Genomic DNA, 23,713 nt, shown 5'->3' on the forward strand with positions numbered 1-23,713 from the left:
ATATATATATATGCATACATACACACATACATATATATATATATATATATATATATATATATATATATATATATATGTATGTATATATATATATGTGGGTGTGTGTGTATGTATATGCACATATAAATGAGCGTCTAAGACTGTGTCTTATCAATTTTCATATCTATGACCCATAACACAGTCAATACAAATGTGAATTTTGATAGGAAGAGGGGTGGAAGATGGGCAGAGGAGGGGGGTGGGGAGGCCGAGATGATATATTGAAAGATTGACAGACCTGTCAACTAGCGAACAAATGACCATTCGGTGAGAGAGAGAGGGAGCGAGTGGGTTCCCTTCAAATGTATTCGAGAAAAAGGAAGCAAATGGATGGAGAGAAGAAAAAAAAAAAGGGGGGGGACTCAAAAGGCATGTTGCCAAATATTCCCCGCTTTTATATCCCGAGATGTCAAGAGAATGTTTCACCATCTAAGAAAAGAGACGATATATGGACAGTTTGTGCTACTTCGTAATGTTAGAAATTGGCTCATAAAACAAATATCATAAACACTATTTATAACACACACACGTGTATATGTGTGTGTGTATATATATATATATATATATATATATATATATATATATATATATATATATATATATATATATATATAGTATTACATATATATATATATATATATATATATATATATATATATATATATATATATATATATATACTTAAATATAAATATGTATACATATTTATAGATATACATACATACATGCTTACATACATTAAAATACACATTTTTTCGTGTATATAGGATAAATAAAATGAAGCCACAATTTATGGAAAATTAAATTTACTTTGAGCTTTCGAAGGGACCATTTCTCTTTGGAAAAGGAAGGAAGTGGTCCCTTCGAAAGCTAAAAATTAATCTAATTTTTCAGAAATTGTTGGTTTAATTAATTCATACATACACAGAAACACACACAAATTATATATATATATATATATATATATATATATATATATAATATATATATATATATATATGTATATATATATAGCTCAATTCTCAAACTTCAAACCTGACAGCTAAGGAAACTCCAATTACTCTTAAGACTCCCTGCAGCGGTCTAGACACTGAGGTCAAGTTCTTAAACATGAACAAGCTTGGTGAAATAAAAGGAAAAAAGAGCTGTATGATGATTTATTATAAGTAATAAATAACATATACACAATATATATATATACATACACTTATATATATATATATATATATATATATATATATATATATATATATATATATATATATATATATATATATATATATATGTATATATACACATATATATATATATATATATATATAGACATACGGTCACGCCAGGCTCTCTCCTTCCCTCGGGTAGGGGGAAGAGGATGTAATCATGCCCTGGTGAGAGGGGGTGCATGGGCGAGTGTCTGCGTACCTAATTATGTAACGGTCCTTTTTTATGGGTCTCGTTCACTAGTATAACATATTTAAATACTTCAATTTAAGAATGGGAACGGCTTTGCCTCTTGTAATGTTATACTTGACATGTGTAATAAATGTCTTTAAATATTAATAAATTGAGGTATATTTTACAGAAAAAAAATGATCTAACAATAGCAGATATTCATCATGCTAAATAAGACACGTTCTGTACATGTGAAATACGATAATTTTTAAAAATCTGATCATAATGAGCTATCTCAATACGCTAAATACCAAAATCAAACAACTGCACTTACATTGTGTGAGAAAAAAACAATTTAACATATGTGCATTCAACTTAACTTATACAAAAATGTCTTTCATCTGGTAGGTGTACCAATATTTTGCTTGATGTGTCCTTTAATATTTTGCAAGAACATATTTGTTAAGTCTTCATCCTTTTTTTTATCCTGACAATTTTTATATTATACAATATCAAAGCGAATAGTGACATTTGTAACAAAAGATACGCTCAACATTGTAATACAAATACATGTACCCAACATATTTTAAAATTAATCATAATTTCACAGAAAGAGAGGATATTCCATCAATAAGGAGCAGCTAAATAAAACGTACATATTAGAGCAAAGGAAGTAAAAAATTATCTATATCAACTAAGCTAAAAGGACAATACAAACACGCTTCCATAAAAAAATAGATATAAATAAAATGGAACAATAAACATAAGAAATATCTGCATCAAACAAAATAATTCAAGAAAGTGCAGTGGATTTTAAAGTAGAATTACTGCCCTGACTCTTGACGATTGGCAGTGACCATCGATATATTACGTGGCAACAAAGCTGTGACACATTCTACATTGGGAGTTATTGGGTCCTTTGACAGTACTACATAGGACACTTCTCTCTGGTAACGGATCATTTTCCTTTTGCCTACACATACAACGAATAGTCGGGCCTAATCTTTACATATTCTCCTCTGTCCTCATACACCCAACAATACTAAGATTACCAACCGATTCTCTCTCAAGGGGTTAACTACTGCACTGTAATAGTTCAGTGGCTATTTTCCTCTATGTAAGGGTAGAAGAGAGACTTTAGCTATGATAAGCAGCTCTCCTAGGAGAAGGACACTCCAAAATCAAACCATTGTTCTTTAGTCTCGGGTAGTGCCATAGCCTCTGTACCATGGTCTTCCGCTGTCTTGGGTTCGAGTTCTCTTGCTTGGGGGTACACTCGGGCACACTACTCTATCTCATTTCTCTTCCTCTTATTTCGTTGAAGTTTTTAGTTCATGTAACATATTTATTTTAATTGTTGTTATTGTTCTTAAATATTTCATCTTAATTGTTAATTAATTCTCTTATTTACTTATTTCTTTTCCTCACTGGGCTATTTACCGGAGCCCCTGGGCTTATAGCACCTTGCTTTTCCAACTAGAGTTGTAGCTTAGCAAGCAATAATAATAATAATAATAATAATAATAATAATAATAATAATAATAATAATAAATAATAATAATAAAAAGTGATAATAAGACTTTTAGCGCTGCAGAGGGTGATAACGTAGTACCTCGATAAAGTGTGACTGTTCGTGCTCTGCAAAATCAGTAGTAAAAATTACTTATAAGGGCACAGGTACTGATGGTACTACTAATGCGTCGGCAGAAAAAAAAGACATTTGACTTCCACGGAAAAATCTAGCTTTATCAAATATATAAAATAATTATGTATATTTTATCTCCCAAGTGAATGGTGTGAGCCGAATTTATGGATAAGATCGGCTAATCAATAATGGTGGAGTTCAGCATTTAACCTTATTAACTACACCACTCACTAATCCGTTCAGATCTATTTTAGGGTAGCAACAATACTATTCGCATCTTGAGGGAGGTATGGGTGTGTCTGTGTGTATGTGAATATGTGGGTGTAATGTGGGAGCGGGGGATGGGGGGTGGGGGGTGGGGGTAGTGGCAGGGTCCCACTAAAATCATGATAAAATCGTTAGCAGTGTATTATATCATATTTTACATTGACAATAAATAAAGCCGCAAACTGACACTTTTAACAGTCTCAAACCACTGAAAACCTCATTGCTATCAGTGTGTTGCCAGTCAATTAAAAAATTGTTATTGAGATCAGCAGTACCCAAGTAACACAATAGTCCAAGGGAGCTTGAAAATCCATTTGAAAAAAAAGTCAGGGATAAAATCTACTCTCGATTATATATACGATTTCACAAGTAAGGTATACGAAGGGATAGGGAGACTCACCATTGTCATATGAAACCAAACAAGGCATGAAATCCAAACAACTCTTGCGTCCAAATACGGATGGGTTCCTTTAAAAAATGAGTTTATGCTGAAAAATAGTGAAAAGAAGTAAAGGGCCCCTCGGGCAGTTTTAAGGGTCTCCTGGAGTTTTGAGGGACCAGCGGAGAGCTAAAAGGCAGAAGGGGTGGGGAGGAAGGGGAAGGAATTGGTTCCGGCTGCTGATTGGTGGACTATTGATCTCAAGGGAGAGGTTATTTTTCTAGACGGACCTTCAAGACAGGAAGAAAATTCCGAAACCAAAAATACATCAATTATCTTTCCCTGCGATGACCTCATTCTTTTCATCTCCATTTTGTACTTCGAAGCCATTTTACTCAAACAACAAACCTTTATATTCGGCCATTCTCGTTCCTTGCTAAAATACAAATACAAACACGTAAATGGACAGAAATCTCTTTTGGAATCTTGTGGAATTTTACCAGAATGAACTTCAAATTTTCTCATTTCTATTGCACATTTTAACTGAATGACGTTTCAAATAACCTTTAGTTGCTCATCTAAAGTACTTGAAAATCGAAAGACACCATTTTGTCCTATTTCTGCTGGCACTAAAGTTCACGCCTTGTAGCCACCACCTGCCTACAGTATTGAATTCCAAGTATATGGATAAACTCCTGTCAGATCCTCTTCGTCCTGGATGAAAAAATTGAGTTATCATTGTGAAATTTTGGCCATATATCCAGTTGCTGTGGTTGGGAGGCCATTTAACACCTAAATGCAGCATGGAGAAAACACGCAACTGGACTGAGGTAAACTTGAGTTTGGACAGGAAAACAAAAGAAATAAAGAAGCGGGAAAGGAGGTAAAGCAGAAGGCTAACAAGTGTTTGACTCACAATACTCTTTTGTTATTCTTTCAATTCTACGACCTGGCATTTTTCAACTGGTTACATTTCATTTTTGTCGCTTGAAAAATTTATAGAATTAATCTTAAGTGCGGTTCCTTTGACATGATCAACGTTTCTGGTTTTAATAAAAAGATTTTAGAAATCAAGGCTAAATAAAAATCTAAAAATAACACCAGTCAGTGCAATATTTCAAACATTAATTTGCGATAATTATCCAGCAGTTTTTCGAAAGTTGACTATCCAGAATCCTAAATTAATCGCTTCTTAAAATTCACATCTTGAAAGTTTCAGCATTGGATCTTGATGACCCTGGTTGCTTAAACTTTATTTTTCTTTTTTATACTTCCTATTTTCACACAGCCGTTAAGTTCAACCTGTGACCATATAACTATCAAATGTTCCAAAGTGGGAATTATTAAGTAGTTATTAATAAGCTTAATATGCAGCATTAAAAATATATATTATATATATATATTATATATATATATCATATATATATACACACACACACACACACATATATATATATATATATATACATATGTGTGTGTGTGTGTGTGAGAGAGAGAGAGTGATCCATATATAATAATATACTAATTTCAATTCAAAATAGACAAATTTTCTTCAAATTTGCAGAATAGCCCGCCCTCTGATTTATTTCTGTCGCTGTTCCCATTGAGAGAGAGAGAGAGAGAGAGAGAGAGAGAGAGAGAGAGAGAGAGAGAGTGTGTGTGTGTGTGTGTGTGTGTATCCTACAAGGAAATAAAGTTATAAGTACTGTTATGGATAATTGGAAAAATTACGCCTGAAGTAAGCAAGCCTCGAAATAGTTAAAAATAAACTTTACATAGAAATACCAGAAATACAACACGATATACCACACTGCGAAGAAGTTCGCTTGAGTATCGGTAAAACAATTTCCTATTCAAGAAACTCAATCTTGGCAATAAATAACCGTATAAATATATTAAGAGAACCGGGTGAACATGAAGTATGAGGAAATTTTTATGATAAATGAGTACATTTTCAAGAAATTCGAGTGAAGTTATGGCATAAACAGTAAAAGTTTAAGAAAGTGATTATCATAGAAAGATTCAGCAGCAAAATTTTATTACAAATTGTCTTCCTAGTTCTTGCCTAGTGAGTATCAGAAAACTAAATAAAAAAAAAAGTTTTTTCGGGAAATACAATATATACACCATACGTAAATCTAAGTAGTATATTTCAGAATAAATATATAATATAAGAGTCCTTTCAAATAAGTTAGTTCTTAGTTAGAATTTCCCACAATCTATAAAACTTTCCATGCCGGTCAAAAATTAAAGTAAAATATAAAAATTTAGTTCCGTAATATATATAACTCCATTTCGTCAGCTACGAGGTCAACACTTCAAACCTGAAATCTTCAAAAGAGCGTACAGTCATGGGTCTCTATCTGTTCCTAGATATAAGGTATGAGTCACATTACAAAACATGTTATGTGGGTACCATAAGAACACGTCATTCGTTGACAATGATTCTGCCATTCAAAATCGCTTTCCACAAATGTTTTAAAATTGCTGGCCTTTTTGTCATCTTTAGGGCCTCAATATACAGCAGCTTGAAAGCAAACACCTGCAGCATAGTAGGTGAAGGGGTTTCAAAGTAGGAAGAAGTTAGTGAACGAGGTTAAATGTAGGAATTTGAAGTCAGATAACTAAGGGCAACCTTACAACAAACTACGTGATATGATATTTCCTGTATTTCGTGCACATGAATTATATTTCAATGGATTTTGTAACAATAATTCCCTTACAACAATTAAGGCATATTTCAAAACTAGCTATGAATATTCCATAAACGCGAAAAACACTCCAAAATCATCTTATGTAAACAAGCTAAGTAATATACAATTATGACTTATCTATTATGTGTGAACACATAAATACCCATGGCATACATCAGATTACAAAGATCTTGGAGTTTATTGTATATCCCTACCTAACAACGAATAATTTACCCCCTATCTTCAAGTTTAAATCAAATATTTCGAACGTATTTTCTCTCCCGGTGTATTTTGAGAGAGAGAGAGAGAGAGAGAGAGAGAGAGAGAGAGAGAGAGAGTAAAGGTAAGAACATAAAAGTCGATGGGGAAATATCCTTGAAAAGATAAAAGCCCTTTGAGCCACATATTCCTGGAAGACCTTAAAAGGAATCAAAAGTTTCTAAGCGGAAAGACAATCCTACACAAATCGGAGGAAATTCAAGTCTTAAAATGGAGGAAACGTAAAAATCTATAACTATAACCTCTGGGGATGGAAAAAAGGAAGCTGCAATTTTCAAACATAAAATTCCCAGAAACTTCCAAAGCTGAGTCACAGTCCATCATATTGATTATGCTGATATGACGATAAATAATTCAGTAAAGTAGATTTTTTTTTTTTTAGTAGCAATAATAAACGTTTCCCCAAACAAATATTTGCTCTTAAATAGGCATTGATTTATCAATTATCATTACCAAACAATGGAAAAAAACATCACTAAAATGTTTTCTTTAATTTTCAAATCTAAAATAGTGAATTCATAATAATTTCTCGACTGTTCAGAATTCTTTTACCAACTGTGACTATCCAAAATCCATACTCCAATGGCAAACTAAACATGGTAACAGTCTTCAATTATGCTTATGCTTACATAGCCAAGATAGGTTTTACCTCGAATTACCTCTGTAAGATCTATTTTAGTTTTCATATTACAAGTTACCCGATAAATTCAATGGATAACAACTCGAATATAGAAAAAGATATCCAATGCCGTAAATGGAATTTACTAAAAAGGTCTAAGACCGATAAACTTCCAGGCATCCTTTTTCCTAAACGCCAGATGTAATGAAATCACAAGCAAAAATATATATGACTTTATTGCAGAGTGCCATTGGGATTTCAAATGAAGCACAACACACAATCTCGATATTATTTGTTTTAGGCACCCAGGAGCACAGGTGCCATTTCTTACGGGAACGTTATTGCTGAATATGAAAGATGGGTCCGTAGGCCTAATGAAAAAACTGAGGTTCCATGTGAGGATATCAACCAAGGATGTTATACATACATACATACATACATACATACATACATACATATATATTTATATATATATATATATATATATATATATATATATATTCTGTGCGTGTAATATGCCTACATGCATACTGTATATAAATGAAAATTATAGGGACATATGATCCTTTTGAGGGGTCATATAAATAATTTTAAAACCTCTAAATCAACAATAATTCGCGTTTTAAAGACATTCTCCAATAATAATGGATACGGACACAATTGAATATATTTCAGATTTCCTTACATATAGATAAATCCATATATAATAGAAAAGCAAAGTGAATGGAAGCCAAAAGAAGCACTAAGTCTTTTCAGATAAATTCAAAATAGGGAATTATTTTATATAATTCATAGGTTCAAGGCATTGTTTAGAATAAGAAGTGTCTTCAGTAAAATAGGTTGAGATTTTGACCAAAGTACTTTACTTAAAGCTAGATATGAAACACGGCAAAGGTCATCGGTGACTTTGAGAGAAAATAAAACCTAGTTTAAAATACCAATTGAATAATTTCTAACAATATCTTTGTCCTCGATCTAATATGCTGTATATACTTGATTATGGAACCTGACCTGTTGCATATGTAGAGGATGAATGTATATGATAAATATATTGAATGTCTTTGTAGACAGCAGTTCCTTATAACACTACGGTTTCCTTTCAATAATAAAAATAAAATTACCATTATCATTAATAATAATAATAATAATAATAATAATAATAATAATAATAATAATAATAATAACAATAATGGTAACAAAAATAACAACAATAAAAATTGTAATAGAAGAAATAATAATGGCAATAGTAATAATAATGACAATCCTATCAATAATAATAATAACAATAATAATCCAGACAATCATATGTTAAAAATTCATGCAAAACGAATTCTAATATAGCACAATATGTCAAAAATCCGTAAACTACCGAGACTTCCAAAGATAACTGACACTGCAACCAAAGAAACTTTATTCGAAAGGACGAGTCGTAAAGGACCAAGAAAAATAATAACACATTTCTAAGAACTTTCCACATTTCATTCGGTTAAAAAATAATGGCTGGAAAATATTTCTTTTGGGGGGCTATAATCGGCAATGGAGTATAGTATACTATGTCGTGACTGTTCTGAAAATATTTTCTTTTGATTGTTTATTCTTCTCTTGTAGTTTATTTATTTTCTTGTTTCCTATCCTCACTGGGCTATGTTCCCCTGTTGGAGCCATTGGGATTACAGCATGTTGATTTTCCATTTAGGGTTATAGCCTAGCTTGTAATAATAATAATAATAATAATAATAATAATAATAATAATAATAATAATAATAATAATAATAATAACAATAATAATCATAATAAAGATAATAATATTAAAGGATATAATTGTACAGTAAATAAAAAGTTATCAATAAAATTTTAAGGTTACATATAGCCTAAAAAATGCAGTATTTTATACGAAGAAATAAGTTAAAGTGATTTTAAGCGAAAATCGCAATTCGATTACGCGAAAAATATTTCTTAAGGATACTGTTCAAGAAAATACTCAATAGCAATGGAAGAACATCTCATGGGAAAGAAGATGATCCGAATAAATATACTTCAAATGATAGACGGAATTACTTTATGGATCATCTCTCGTTCGTATCATGAATAAACACCTCATTTAAAGATACATCAAAAGCTAATTAGAACTGATAAAATTGTCCAACAAAATTAAATGTCGCATGAAATATCAATCGGATACGTTTAAAACATGCTCATTATTACATTATAGAAAAAAACAAACAAATATGATTAAAAAAAAAAAAAAAAAAAAAAGTAATGAAGAGCACCCCGATCACTTTGCCCGGTAAACTAAATCTTAAGAAACAAACATCTACTTTATAATACCACTATAACAAATGACTAAGTAAACAATAATAAAACAAATATCACTTATGTTAACATTAAAAAAGGATAATGCACAACCCTGGGGTCACAAATTTCGATTAGATATAATAATTCCAATCACATCTAACTAATACACAACTTGGAAAAAACCAACACAATCGAAGTTTAAGTAAACATTTATTGTAGAAAAGCCTTTCCGTATAATGCCTGAAACAAGGAAGAGAGAGGAGAGAGAGAGAGAGAGAGAGAGAGAGAGAGAGAGGGGGGGGGAATAAAAGTGAGCAGACAAACGCGGTCCACAGAAAGAAGAGCGAGAGAGAGAGGCATAAAACTCCTCATTGTGACAAAAGAGGCATCTGCGTGTAGACCTATTCGCCATTAGGAGAATCCCCGGATCAACGGACATGAATAATGCTTGAATAACAAGGCCGCTCGCTAGGTCCTTTTTTAAAGCACAAAACCCCATTACCCGACTTTGCATGAACACATCCGCCAAACCTCCTTCCGGAGAGATGACTGGCTCTGCTCGCAATAAGAATGCCTTCAATTTTCATATTTCATTTTCATATTCCACATTCCTTTTCGTTCTATCAACCGATTGAATGGAGGGAAGATATGTCATTGCTATTCAACTGAAATGCTTTTGAGGGCGGTAGACATATGTCAACTTATGGCATACAATAATAAACATAAATCAAATGTACTGGTCATTTCGGCAAAAAGAAAATGACTACATATTTAACTGAAATTTGCACCATATGACAAAATTATTCCCTTCCTTGTTTATTGTCAACAACCTTTTCATACAGAATCTAAAATTAATCACAAACAAATCTTAGAGCACTACAGGGAATCATTATTGTCCTCTACCTTGACTATTAAAACTAATTACTAATATTGACGATAAGGATTATAACTAGAAAAATGCACAGAAAATTCTGCAACTCAAAATACAATCCTAGCTTGACACACACACACATTATGTATATATAAACATATATATATATATATATATATAAAATAGCGGATATCATTAAGAAATCATGCCAAGCCTCTCATAAACTTAAAACTAATCTACAGAGAGAGAGAGAGAGAGAGAGAGAGAGAGGAGAGAGAGAGAAATTAAAATACTGTATTTACAACGAATTCAGGCAATAATTGACCGTAGATTTTCTTTGATAAACTAAGGAAAAATAAATGTACTGTAAAATGAAGGCTCTAGACACTTACTTCTGAAGTGATTTAAAAATCATAAACATGAACTTCTAAATACATGGATATGAGAGAGAGAGAGAGAGAGAGAGAGAGAGAGAGAGAGAGAGAATCAAAATACTTAAAACCAATTCAGGCAATAATTGACCGTAAATTTCCTTTGATAAACTAAGAAAAAATAAATGTACTGTATAATGAAGGCTCTAGACATGCACTTCGTAATGTGATAAAAATCATAAACATGAACTTCTAAATAAATGGATGAGAGAGAGAGAGAGAGAGAGAGAGAGAGAGAGAGAGAGCATGCTGCAACATAATCTAATTTTATTCACTCAAAAGCGAACCCAAGGAACTAAATATCTTACTACATCAGAGTCCATGATATGATTCGAGTCATTTCATTTCCTTACCTGAAGCGGAGGCAACTCCACGTACTCGTAGTGGAAATGGGCGCATTGGTCAAGGCGCGGGAACCGCGTTTCTCCCTCATCCATATCGACCATACTCCCGCCCACATTCACGCCCATGCCACTGCTACCCGTCAGGTGGGTGATACGCACACCACCCCCATCTCCGACGTCGCTCGATACGCAAAGACCGCTCTGTAAGGGAAAGGGAAATAGAACAATTAATTAAAGATACTTCTGCCTTCACAATAAAGGTTTTCAAGAGATGAATTAATAACACAATTCAATTTCATAAAAGCAACAACAATTAAACATGTTTTTAAGCAATGTAATTATATTGTTTCCACTTCTCAAACAATAAAAATATCTTAATTACATCTTTCGCCTAAAAAAAAATTAAAAAAAAATAAAAACACATGCAGGTAAATGATAAGATGAAATGGCAAAGGTGACTCGTATTGAATGATTTCTTGCTCAGTGCCATTAAATGGAGCAAAGGTTGAAGATACTTCGGCTACTGTCGGCAGTTTCATCGTAATGATAAAACAAATATGAAATTTTATGATTAAAGACTCAATATGTGCAATCATCTTCAAGTTTCAGATAAAAAAATAATAACAGCAAATTTTTTAAAAACAGAAATAACATTAGCTGCATATGGTAATGCAATTAATACTAATAACAACGGCAAAGATATGGATAACGTGAATGTCATATGAGGTCAAGAAAAAAATTATATCCAAATGTTGAAACCAATTTTGACACCCCCATTAACTGCATATTACATACACCAAACAACATGGAAAATTTTAATACTTTTTGGGGCTTCAACATTATGACACGAATTCTTTTCAACATTTTTTTTTTACCCCACACGTCTCATCAATTAAGAAATGAATGAAAATTGAGCATACAAAACAATTTTATATTTCGCAAATTGGATACATGATCATCCATAAACATCCAGACTTGCAGATATTACGAAAAATTGTATGCAAAGCTTGGGTGACATATAACCGTTATCTAATTGTCAGTCGGTTAGAACACAATATTAACCAACACACAAAAAAGGACAGTTTCAGTTTAATCAATTTATTGAGATTTTATTTAATAGCCAAAATTACTTACTTTTTAATCTTATGGTTATATACAGCATATATGCACATAGTTTCCGTTCATTACCCTCATTACTCCCACAAATAAGCAGGATGAATTCCAAATTTCTTAAATCGTCATAGAACACTTTTTCCAAAGAAAAAGCAAATCCCGTTATGTAGATTCGAACCCGGAACTTTCCTTTTATTATTATTATTATTAACAATAACATTATTATTGTTATTATTATTATTATTATTATTATTATTATTATTAATTATTGATAATTAATTATCAATGATTATTAATCATTATTAATAATTATTAATTATTATTATTATTATTAACATTATTACTATTATCATCATTATTATTATTATTATTATTATTATTATTATTATTATTATTATTATTATTATTATTATTATTATTTCTAGACTCTAAATTTCATAGTTACAAGATGCTAGTATACGCCCAAACGCATCTTAGCCTTAATCACCTAATAGGAAAATGTGGAAGACTGTCAAAGGGAAAGAAGGAATGGTAATGGAGGAGGGATAAAGGAGAAGTGGGGGGGGGGGGAGTTACTCCAATAAATCAAGATAGGTCGTGAATAGGAGACGAAGAAGTCATCAGCCTTGGCTATTATCCGAGAGGTGGAGACTGCACAACAACACGGGGGACGAGACCATTTGTTAACGTCAAAACAAACAACGCTCTCAATGCGTCAACAGACAAGTCAAGCTATGAGCTCGCGCGACTTGTCGATAAGCGAAAACCTCCTCTTTCTTTATTCGAAAATCGAAAAACTGTCACACTTAATTTTTCTCCTTTTTCAGAATATTTATTTTTTTTATTATTTCTAAATCTGTCTCCTACGGCGTGGAAACTTTAAATCAAATATTTGCAATGCTCGACAAAAATGTGTATAAAATGAATAATGATTTGGCTGTAAACGGAATGTTGATAATCTATAATCACTCCCTCTGAAATACATTTTGAACTTTTTTTTTTTTAGCAAATTTCAATACACGTATCAAAATTCCCCCCTTGGTACATAACCCATAAACCCCTTTCCCCTCATTTAGCCTTTAATAATAAACTAGAAATCTCATACCTCCTAAAAAATAAATTCTAGTACACAATACTGAAAATCAAGCAAGCCTGAATTGCAATCGCATCCGAAATCTCGTTCACATAATCGACAGCAACTGGGAGAATTATCTACCTAAACAGCGCTTCTAAATATATGCAAAGCCGTCACAATTAAATCAATGAAGCGCAATATTGATGGGAGGACGCAACATACACGATCCCGCTCCCATTCGATATATGCTGTGCAACATAAAGCATTCATCACACGTTAATGTGCGAATGATCATTTATAACTCGCCATCTGTCAATGAAGTTCTGATTAAATTTCGCAGCTTATACGGTACAAACGACCAGGCGAGAGCGTCAACGCAGAGCAAATGACGGTAATAATACAGTGATGGGGACGATAACAAAATGGAAAAAACGAAACTAAACCTGGATTCAAATCGTCAAATAACAACAGAACACTCAAATAAAATTCTGCGGTTTAGAGAAAACTCTTAACAAAAGATCACCGGAGCGAATTTAAAATACAACATTCACCTCAAGGGCAGAAATGGCATTACAAAATAATTAATGGATGAATAAATATGAATCTAACAAAGGACTTGGGAAAACATAAATAGGAAACTGCGTTTGTTTCACAGGACAAAGTCCTGAAAATGATATAATAATAATCAAATAGAATTGAATGTAGGACATTCGAAAAAGCGCAAATACAGATGGTTAATCGTTTAAACTAGCACACAGTAAATTTGAGAGAGAGAGAGAGAGAGAGAGAGAGAGAGAGAGAGAGAGAGAAATAAATTATCTGGCAACAGTCACCTCCTGTGTCCAGTATTAAAAGAATGAGCTAAAATATTACCGTTCATTTTCATATGCATTTATAAAAGCTACGTTACAAAGTCTAACAACTAAACGTTGTCACGCGGTCATTTTTACTTCCATCCAATAAAGTTATCACTTTAAATGAAGAAACATCACCGTATTATTCCATGTAGTTACTCTTTCACGGCGTACTGAATATACATTTTACCAACGTCAAGCAACAAATGACTCATTAACATTGAATTCACTATACATAACCACCCAAAACGGAATTACATATAACAAGCGAATCTACCCCGAACAGGACTCGCGCTTATTCCTTTCTGTGTTGATACGTGGGCTGGCTTTGCTAGTCTCTTGTAATATATTCCTGTCGAGTTTAGGATCTGTAGTTTAGAATCGAAATCAACTTGTTTCTAACATGGCAGCTTAAGACCAAGAAAGTATATATATATATGTATATATATATATATATATATATATAGTGTAAAATACATATGGAAGGATTTTATGGTTTCTTAGTGTAGCGTATGAACGACAAGGAAACAAGACCAAAACCACAGAGAGAGAGAGAGAGAGAGAGAGAGAGAGAGAGATTCTGTTGCAAGCGGAAGTTTGCGACTCCAAAGGAATTATCACAAGAGGACGATCCGGGAAACTTTGGGACGGTGGCGGCAACAGCGGCTGCGAAGTTGACTCAGTTGCAATAATAACTGGGGCATGCATGCAATTAGGGAGCTTGTTCTCATCTCGGCTCAAATATATTCCCACTCTACGAGCTGCCACACTTCAGACGGCGGCGGTAACACTGCCGACAACAGGAATCTCTTCCGGATAAGTTGAAAGACGAAAAAAAGGCAGTAGTGAACTACAGAAATGCCTTCTGTTTCTTATCATGAAAGTGATTCAACTAGAAGAAATCAACAGATAAACCAAGTGTAACAATGACATATTTTTGTTTAGAGAGAGAGAGAGAGAGAGAGAGAGAGAGAGAGAGAGAGAGAGAGTGTTTTCTTAATTTCTATCCAGTGAATATTGCCGACTTGCATCAAAATGTGAGCGAAGCATCCCTTTGTTTTCTGTTTTTACCAATCTACCTAATGTTTGAGGACGAACGCTTAGTGTGTAACAGAAGAAAATCAAACAAGAGGAACAAAACTTACTCAACATTAAATAAATCATTGATTGTTACTATTTAGAATAAAATTAATAATTTAACATTCAATGAACAAGGTTCATTGAATTTTGTTACAAATACAAAGGATAAACATTAAACCATAAATAACTCCCCTGACAAGTTTAACAAGAGCAGCTAAAATAACCGCACCGAGAATGTTGCGATCTTTGAATATACTCTCAGCTTTAATTAGGAAGTATTAGAACACCTGCTACTTGTCGCAAATATGTTCTATTGTCGTTGGGAAAAAAATCACTAACATATTAACAGCGTCACCATCATTAAATCAGATTAGGGATAAAAAAAAAAAAACATGACTAAAATAATAATAACTACTTTAGCTCATAAAATGGACTGGGTCGGATATATGAATTTTGGCAGGTAGAGCTTGCGCTGGGATCCAAGGGGGAGAGGGGCACTCAACGCTCAAGTACAACATATTGTTGGGGGGGGGGGGGGGAGTTCCATGACGAAGTAAAAGTTAAGAGGTAGGACAGCGAGATAGAAAAAAAGAAAGCAGGAACGGGGATATAAGAAAAGGATAAAGAGTAAGTGCAGGAAGGGAATGATAACAGCGAACTGCGTGTTATTAACTATGGTCTATATTCTATAATATACATTCACGGTGTTATTACCGTGTAACAGGCGATACTTTTATTAATACCTTCGAATATAAGTTTACTTTTATATAACATTCAAAACTACATAACACAAAACAATTCAGTTGAGCTATTCACTGATCGCAAAGCTTTCTAATTGTCTCCTTATATGAATTGTTTTTTCCTCGTGTCCATTAAGTCTGCTATCCTAGAACGTATAGTTAAAAGAGATGATTTCCTATTTCCCAAGTAAGCTAACTTCGCTGTATCCCACAGTCGGAAGACTACCTGTTTAAGAATACTTTCTATTATAACGACACTTCCTCCACCCTTAAAGTGGGCTGCCTCTTACAAAGAATTTCTACAAAAATATTCACAAGCAACGAAATACTTTTGCTCCATAAACTACAATGCCAAAGGGCTATCTTTCGGGCAATATCCTAAATGTGAATTCTATTGGGTTCCTTAGTGGCAAGCTTCAGTGCCATTAACGACTGTCCTTGTTTGATACACTTCTATTAATTTATAGAAAATGAGTTTTATTAGGCTCTTTTAAACCATAGAAGCAATGAATTTTGGATTTTTTTTTTTAGTTAACTGCATTTTTAATTGCATTTTCAAGTAGTTTCATGCGAATAATGAGGCATAGAAAATGAATAAGAAACTTGTTCCATATGTAGAAGGACGCCGGTACGAAAGATGAGTAAATGACACTTGTCAAAGATATTCCTGAGGTTTTGAACATAGACTTTTGCATGAATTGAGATACTTATTAGTTGGTAATATACATCGTGTAGTCACATCGCTTTTTTCTGTGCTATCTGAAATACGACTGTAATACAGTTAAAATCATTAGCAAGTTAATATGTAAGAAAAGTTAAATTTTCTATGATGGAAACAAACTGCCCTTTGCGATCGGTATCTGTTAGAGCAAGCCTATTTAAGAATACATAAACAATATTGGCTTGATAATAGTGGAGGCAAATGCTAGCCTTAGAATGAATAGAAAGAAAGCTCATTTAATCCACTCAAGTTTCGATAATTATAAGGAAACATCTATCATAAGATTAAGAGTTACAAAAGAAGGAAAATTTATCGCAGCTTCACAAATGAAAAAAAAAAAAAAAAAAAAAAAAAAGATATCGCTGCTGATCAATAGACAACAGCGTTAATTCAGTGCCTTAACTATGAAAAATGAACTAATATAGATGCCTTCACGTCGACGCAAATCACATCGTGCAACTCTAAAATGTATAACATTTCACACTACAACGCAATGAGAAAAGCAAATCTTACAGTTATGGGAATAAAAAATCCCTTGTACTGACCAGTAGCTACATTGTGGAGTTGCTAATTGTGCCCTTAGGTCACCGTGATGTGCACCGAAATTTATGAAACCAACTGTACCAAGACACTTGAATTCAGAGATTAATTCTCATGGTCTAACTTTCGTCCAGAGATAGTTTGTTGAAAAAGTTAGAGAAAAGTGCTGAGAACCTTTAAATCTAATTTCGTTACCGACCACTTTTTTCCAGTATAAGACTATTTATTTTAGTAATTGCAGTGTCACTTGACGATAAGGCGAAGATACTGTTGAGCTGGTTTTTTCTTAAAGGAGAGGTATATCCACAAAAACTGTCCTGCCTCATACATACTTCAATCGCCGAGTTAGGGATGAGATGGTTGGATGTAGGACATTAAACGATAATGCCAACGCACAGGGACAGTAAGGGAATGGTGCGTATGACATAAAAAAATAATAAGTAAATAAAGTTTTATTCCTATTACCAGCTTTTATTAATCTTTCATTCTCTTCCCATTAGTCATTTAAAGAATAAAAAAAATCATTAAAACAGGAAAATTAAGAATTAAAAAACACGAAAATAACCCAAGACACTGTTACAAATAACCTACATATATTTAACGAAATATGTCATATCTTTAAATACATTCATAGCTTTTAAAAACTTTATAAACGTAAGAAAGTCAGCATCAACGCCAAAAAAATGTAATTTCCGAGCCTTCCAAGAAGATTGACAATGTTTTTTTCTTTGTGTGTGTGGGGGGGGGGTGGTAGAAGCAGAATCCTTCTTAAAGGTGAATCCTCAGTTGATTTTATGAGATTAGAAACCTTCAAGATACATTCATTGATTGATAAACCAAATAAACTCAATATATGAATGACAAGATTGAACACAAAGACTACCCGACCAATATCTGTAGAGAAAGGTGCCGGAGATAAAAATGAAATGGAAGAGAGAGAGAGAGAGAGAGAGAGAGAGAGAGAGAGAGAGAGAGAGAACGCAACGTTTATTGAATCTAGAAGGGGGCCATTGGCACCATGTTATAGGCATAAAAACGGCGCCCAAAATATTGAGAATCGACAGTAAAGAAAAAATCCGATTCGTTTTACTCTTCAAAGGAGGAAATATATATAATGATCATCAGTCTTTCTTCCTCCCAATATTCTGAAAAAGAGAATACGGCTTTACTAACGAGTTTCCTTTGGCTATCTGATCATATTGTGATCATTGTAATTGATTACATTGCAACTAAACGTACTTTTCTATAAAAAATACTAAATACTAAAATGTCAACAAATGAGAGAGAGAGAGAGAGAGAGAGAGAGAGAGAGAGAGAAAATATACTTAAACAAATTTTTAAAAATGAGATAGGTTTTTTAAGTCTGCGGTCGCTGAATGAAAGTTTCGTGTGTCCTATTAAAAAGAAGCACCTTGTGTATTTGGTAGTAAAACAGGAAGAGTTGGCTCCGTAGAGATTTCCATTTCGATATGATGCCACTTATGATTTATTTGCAGTAAGAAAAAAAGGAGCCAATAACCTTAAACATTAATCTGTAACGGAAAAATAGTAACCGTAAAAATAAAGTATATTTTATCGAACATAACAAGGACGCTTAGCCTAATTCCAGTCTCAAACTCTCAAAATAATGTTTGGAAAATAAAAATTTTTTCCTACATTTTTAACATCTGTCATAGAAACATTTTGCAATAAGTGGAGTCATAACCTAGTCTGGGGTGAGAAACCTTTTTCACAGTAATGCTAAATGAAAAGGATTTTCTCATTCTAATGTTAAAGGAATAAAGGAAGTGTAAAGAGCGGAAAATCCCGACTGCAGTATAATGATTTACGCCCTCTATGCAATGGAATTTTGTTTGGATGAATGGTTGTCTAATGAAGGAGGACAAAGGACCTTACCCGATACTCAGCAATGATTAATCATAAAAGCAGTTATTTGCTACTCGCTCCATTTTTTTCCCTAAATAATAGGAACGCTGTAATGAAGACATTTACCAGAATTATTAAGTTGGGCATAATTCATAGTCTTGTGAATAAAGAATCTTCTCATTTTATATAATGCGACCGGAAAAAGGTCCAGACGAATTAATTAGCACTGAGAAAAACACAATAAATATGGAATAAATTATGTAAGATTAGACTTAATGAAAGGGAGATCAAGAAGAAAGGCGGGCTGGCGACTTTTTCCTACTTATATTGCAAATTTGGCAATTAACCTTTTCTAGAAGTTCGCTAGAAACCAATTTCCATGAACGTATAATTGATTATAATTGACCGGTAATACGAATTCAAACATTAAAAACAAGAATTTCCACAATAAATATAATGAGAACAGTTTTCTAATTCACTAAATAAATCGTTCTTGGCATAGTGATTTTCTATCGAGAACAATTCCATGAAAATTTGTATGATGCACAAATTGTACACACCTGATTTGATCTATGAAATTTTAGTTTGGCGAACTACTGTAGTACTGAAACTACATTTACTCAGTGTCTTATAAAGATGGCGAAGAGATGAAGTTACAGAGATAAAAGATAGACATTGGGAAAGTAAATGATAATAATAGGAAAGTAAAATAATAATATGAGAGAGAGAGAGAGAGAGAGAGAGAGAGAGAGAGAGAGAGAGATAAATAAATATTTTTAGGTAATCAACCCCCGAAAATTGGCAAACAAATATTTCTTCCACTGAACAAACGAAATCTGATCTCCTTGACGACACAATACTGGGTCCCTCCACAAACTTCCCTTCCCTTTTAATCTCTAACGTGCCAAAGTAATATTACCAAAATTGGTGCACTCGGCAAGAGTAAACATACCTTGACGTCCAATATCCTTGAACAGAGTTAACTTACACAGGGCAATCTGCGGTATATCCCACTTTGACGTCCCAGATTTCTTCTTTGTATCTCAGATTTCAAAGGGCGCAGCTTGATTCTAGCTGAGTTATGATATTTGAATAGTAAATTCTTTCATATTAATGAAAAAAGGATTTACTTCATCGTGATGCAGATAACTATCGCAACCATGTCATAATGTAATACTGTTGATTAAATACCAATAAGTTCACCATCTTTAGTAATATTTTTTCCAAAGTGAAATACTTCCTCGAATAAAGTTCAAATGAAAAAATCGCACCTCTAAATTTACTACGTATACTTTACACAACACCCAAATACTTACACTGGTATACATACAGCACTATAGGCTATATAATAACTTTTATACCCACACATAATAAAAACACATAGGGATTCTTAAAATTTTCTTGCCATTACTAACTTCAGTCTATTAATAAATTTAATTTTTTACGACACAATAACCCCCCAGGAACAAACTGGCGCGAAAAGCTTCAAAGTCGAGGTATTTTCTGTGTAAAAATTTCTAAAGAAATAAGATTTGGATTTAAACCCGAGACTGTACATGAAATCATGAGATACACACAAATGACTCCTTCCATTCCGTACACCAGTTGGACAACTTAGTTGAAGCAATAAAAAAAAATATTGATAATAATAATAATAATAATAATAATAATAATAATTAATAATAATAATAATAATAATAATAATGGGATGCATTACGACTGCGAGTCAACATTTTCCCAGCATATATAAAGGTATTGATAGCATTACAAAGGCTCCTTTAGGATCCAAAGCAAGCAACGTGATAAAAGCTGACCGAAACCAACCAAGAGCATCCATATGCGAGAAAATATACAAAAAATAAAAACATAAAACAATATAATAGACAGGTACTTTAGAAACGATAATGATGACAAAAATTCAAATAATCTGCTTCAACATGAAAGTAAGAACTCCAAAATATCAATGATACTGGAATCGGAAATCGAGAAAATCCAGAAAATCACTTTAAAATATAAAGTGTCTTTTATTTACAATGAATTCATTTTCGGATTTCAAGTTGAAAGTGTTTTCCAATGAGCATCCAACGAAGTTCAGCAATGGCTAAATACCGCATTATGTGAAAACCTGATCACGACTTGGGTGCAAATCATTTTACGTTTTTTGGGATTTATATATAAATTAAGATCACAAAATAATGCTTTTCGGGATTCAAGTATGAATAAGACCGCAAAATAGTGCATTTTTGGATCTACGTATAAATTAATTTCGAAAAATAATGGCTTGTGGATCTACGTATAAATTAAGAATGAAAAATAATGCCTTTTAGGGTCTAAGTATTATGTTCGAAAAATAATGCATTTTTGGATCTAAGTATAAATCAAGTTCGAATATTAATGCCTTTTTTGGATCTACGTATAAATTAAGTTAGAAAAATAAAGCATTTTTGCATCCATGTCAAGTTAAACTAATGTTTCTTTATCCAAATATAAAGTTCACAAAAAAGTATTTTTTGAGGGGTGGAGGGGAATTAAAACTACGTTAAAAAGACTATAATATTAAAGGAACATCTAACGAAATAATGTTAACGAAAAAATACAATATTTATCTCAACAAATTATTCAAATAAAAAGTAGAGCCTTTTTTACATGTAGTGTAATCAGAAACATTCAAACATTTGCAACTCTCAAAAAATAGAATAATAAAGCACCTAAAATATTAGACGAAATTATCAGATACTATTAAAACTGCAAATTTCAACAAATTAAAAACAATAATACTGAATGTAATAATGTTAACCAAAAAAAAAAAAAATATATATAATATTTTTCCTTAGAAAATTATTCAGATTAAAAAAAAAAGATATCTTTGTTTTATAAATTAAAATCTTTTTAAACCAGATTAGTTAGAAAAAATATCTAAAGATTCTTACAAGAATGTAGTTTACTCATCGAAAATAAAGAATGGGATTAAGCAAATATTACATCTCGAGGTGATTACCGTTACTGAGAAATCTCAGATTAAGCCTGGATTAAATCGCTGCCCTCATTAAGTGAGGATTGAAACAAGACATAGTTCTGGAACCTTATAACTATGCACGTGCACTAGTAGGCTTATCAGAGAGAGAGAGAGAGAGAGAGAGAGAGAGAGAGAGAGAGAGAGACTAAAACATAGCGTATCTCTATAAGAAACGTCGCTTCCAGAGAAACTTTCCAACAATGTCTTCTAGTTTATATTTTCCCTTGGTATGAGTGTGGCTTCGCTAAAGCCTTACTCCTAAGATGATGGTTTACATAATTCACGAACAATTAAATGCGGCTTACGTTCCATTATGCTTTCCACGGATATTATAACAGAAGTACGAAGTATTAGATCGTAAAAAAACATCTAAAATATAACAAATCAGTACATGTATAGCAATGAAAACCAAAAACAGAGACAAAACACAATTTTCTATTAATTGGAAAAAAAGGTACGAGTAATTTCGTAAAGTGCCAGCGTCAGTGCCCTAGTGTCAAAACTCACGAAAACGCCCTCAGGTCACGAAACGAAAAGAAAAGTCAATGTCCCCCTGTTATCACTAATGGACAAGGCCCACTCATAGTCTCTAATGAATTACCTACTCACTAGGAACGCAATGGCCCATGAAATACTTGTTGAAAGAAAATACATTAATGTATAATTATCCCCGGTGAGGATGTATTTAATAAGAATATCTACAAGCACTTTATTTAGCAAGAATGATACAGAAAACATTCAAAAATAGATCTTAGTAATAAAACAAGTAAGAGTTGGTAATTAGATCCCTTTAGAGCTGAAACATAAAGGATGAAAATAGCAGTATTGTCTAAAAGCTTTGGCGTTTGTTTTTAAATAGGAGGAAATTCCAAGTGATAATATAAAACCAAATTTGATAGTTGAGGTTTGAAAAAAATATTAGTTGTAGATAGAAATCGGCTATTATTTGGAGCCCGACGTTATGCTAATAAGTGTAACTTTTGTCAACTGTAATTGAAAGAGCAATTCTTAATGAGTAGACGATCAGTGTAAAATGGAATTGACGGAGAATATAAATTTTAGGAACACTTTTGCAAAGTAATGTATACCTAAGTGTCAGATCAAAACGATCAAGACAAACATGTGTAGGAGCATAATGAAAGATTGGTATGAAAGCGGTTTTTATGAGAAAGTTTTTTTTTCTTTTTTTTTCTATATAACCATAAATGGCCCCAGGGAAAACGGAGGACGGATGAAGCTAAAAAGCATTGTGCATTTAATATTTATAAACGGAAGACGGATGAAGCTAAAAAGTATTATGCATTTAATATTTATAGAGTGGACGGTTATTATTAAAGGGTATTTTTCTCATGGTGAGTGTGAGTGTGAAGCCTCAAGTATGTACAGGGAGTGTAAAAGCAAGTATGAAACATGCAATACACTACTTAGCCGATTTAAAGCAAGATTGATTATAC

The 23,713-nt window shown here is 32.7% G+C and overlaps 1 protein-coding gene across 5 annotated transcripts in view; it reads right to left on the reverse strand.

Annotated features, from left to right (window-relative positions):
- CdGAPr (GTPase-activating protein CdGAPr) overlaps positions 1-23,713 on the reverse strand; it is an 805,825-nt gene that overhangs the window by 274,120 nt on the left and 507,992 nt on the right. For all 5 annotated transcript variants that reach the window (XM_068388520.1, XM_068388518.1, XM_068388516.1 and 2 more), the window contains one exon: positions 11,264-11,455. In XM_068388520.1, the coding sequence (XP_068244621.1) occupies positions 11,264-11,455 (192 nt within the window). The remainder of the gene's footprint in view (positions 1-11,263; positions 11,456-23,713) is intronic.

This window comes from Palaemon carinicauda, chromosome 15, assembly GCF_036898095.1.
Source record: "Palaemon carinicauda isolate YSFRI2023 chromosome 15, ASM3689809v2, whole genome shotgun sequence".
NCBI classification, from domain to species: Eukaryota; Metazoa; Arthropoda; class Malacostraca; order Decapoda; family Palaemonidae; genus Palaemon; species Palaemon carinicauda.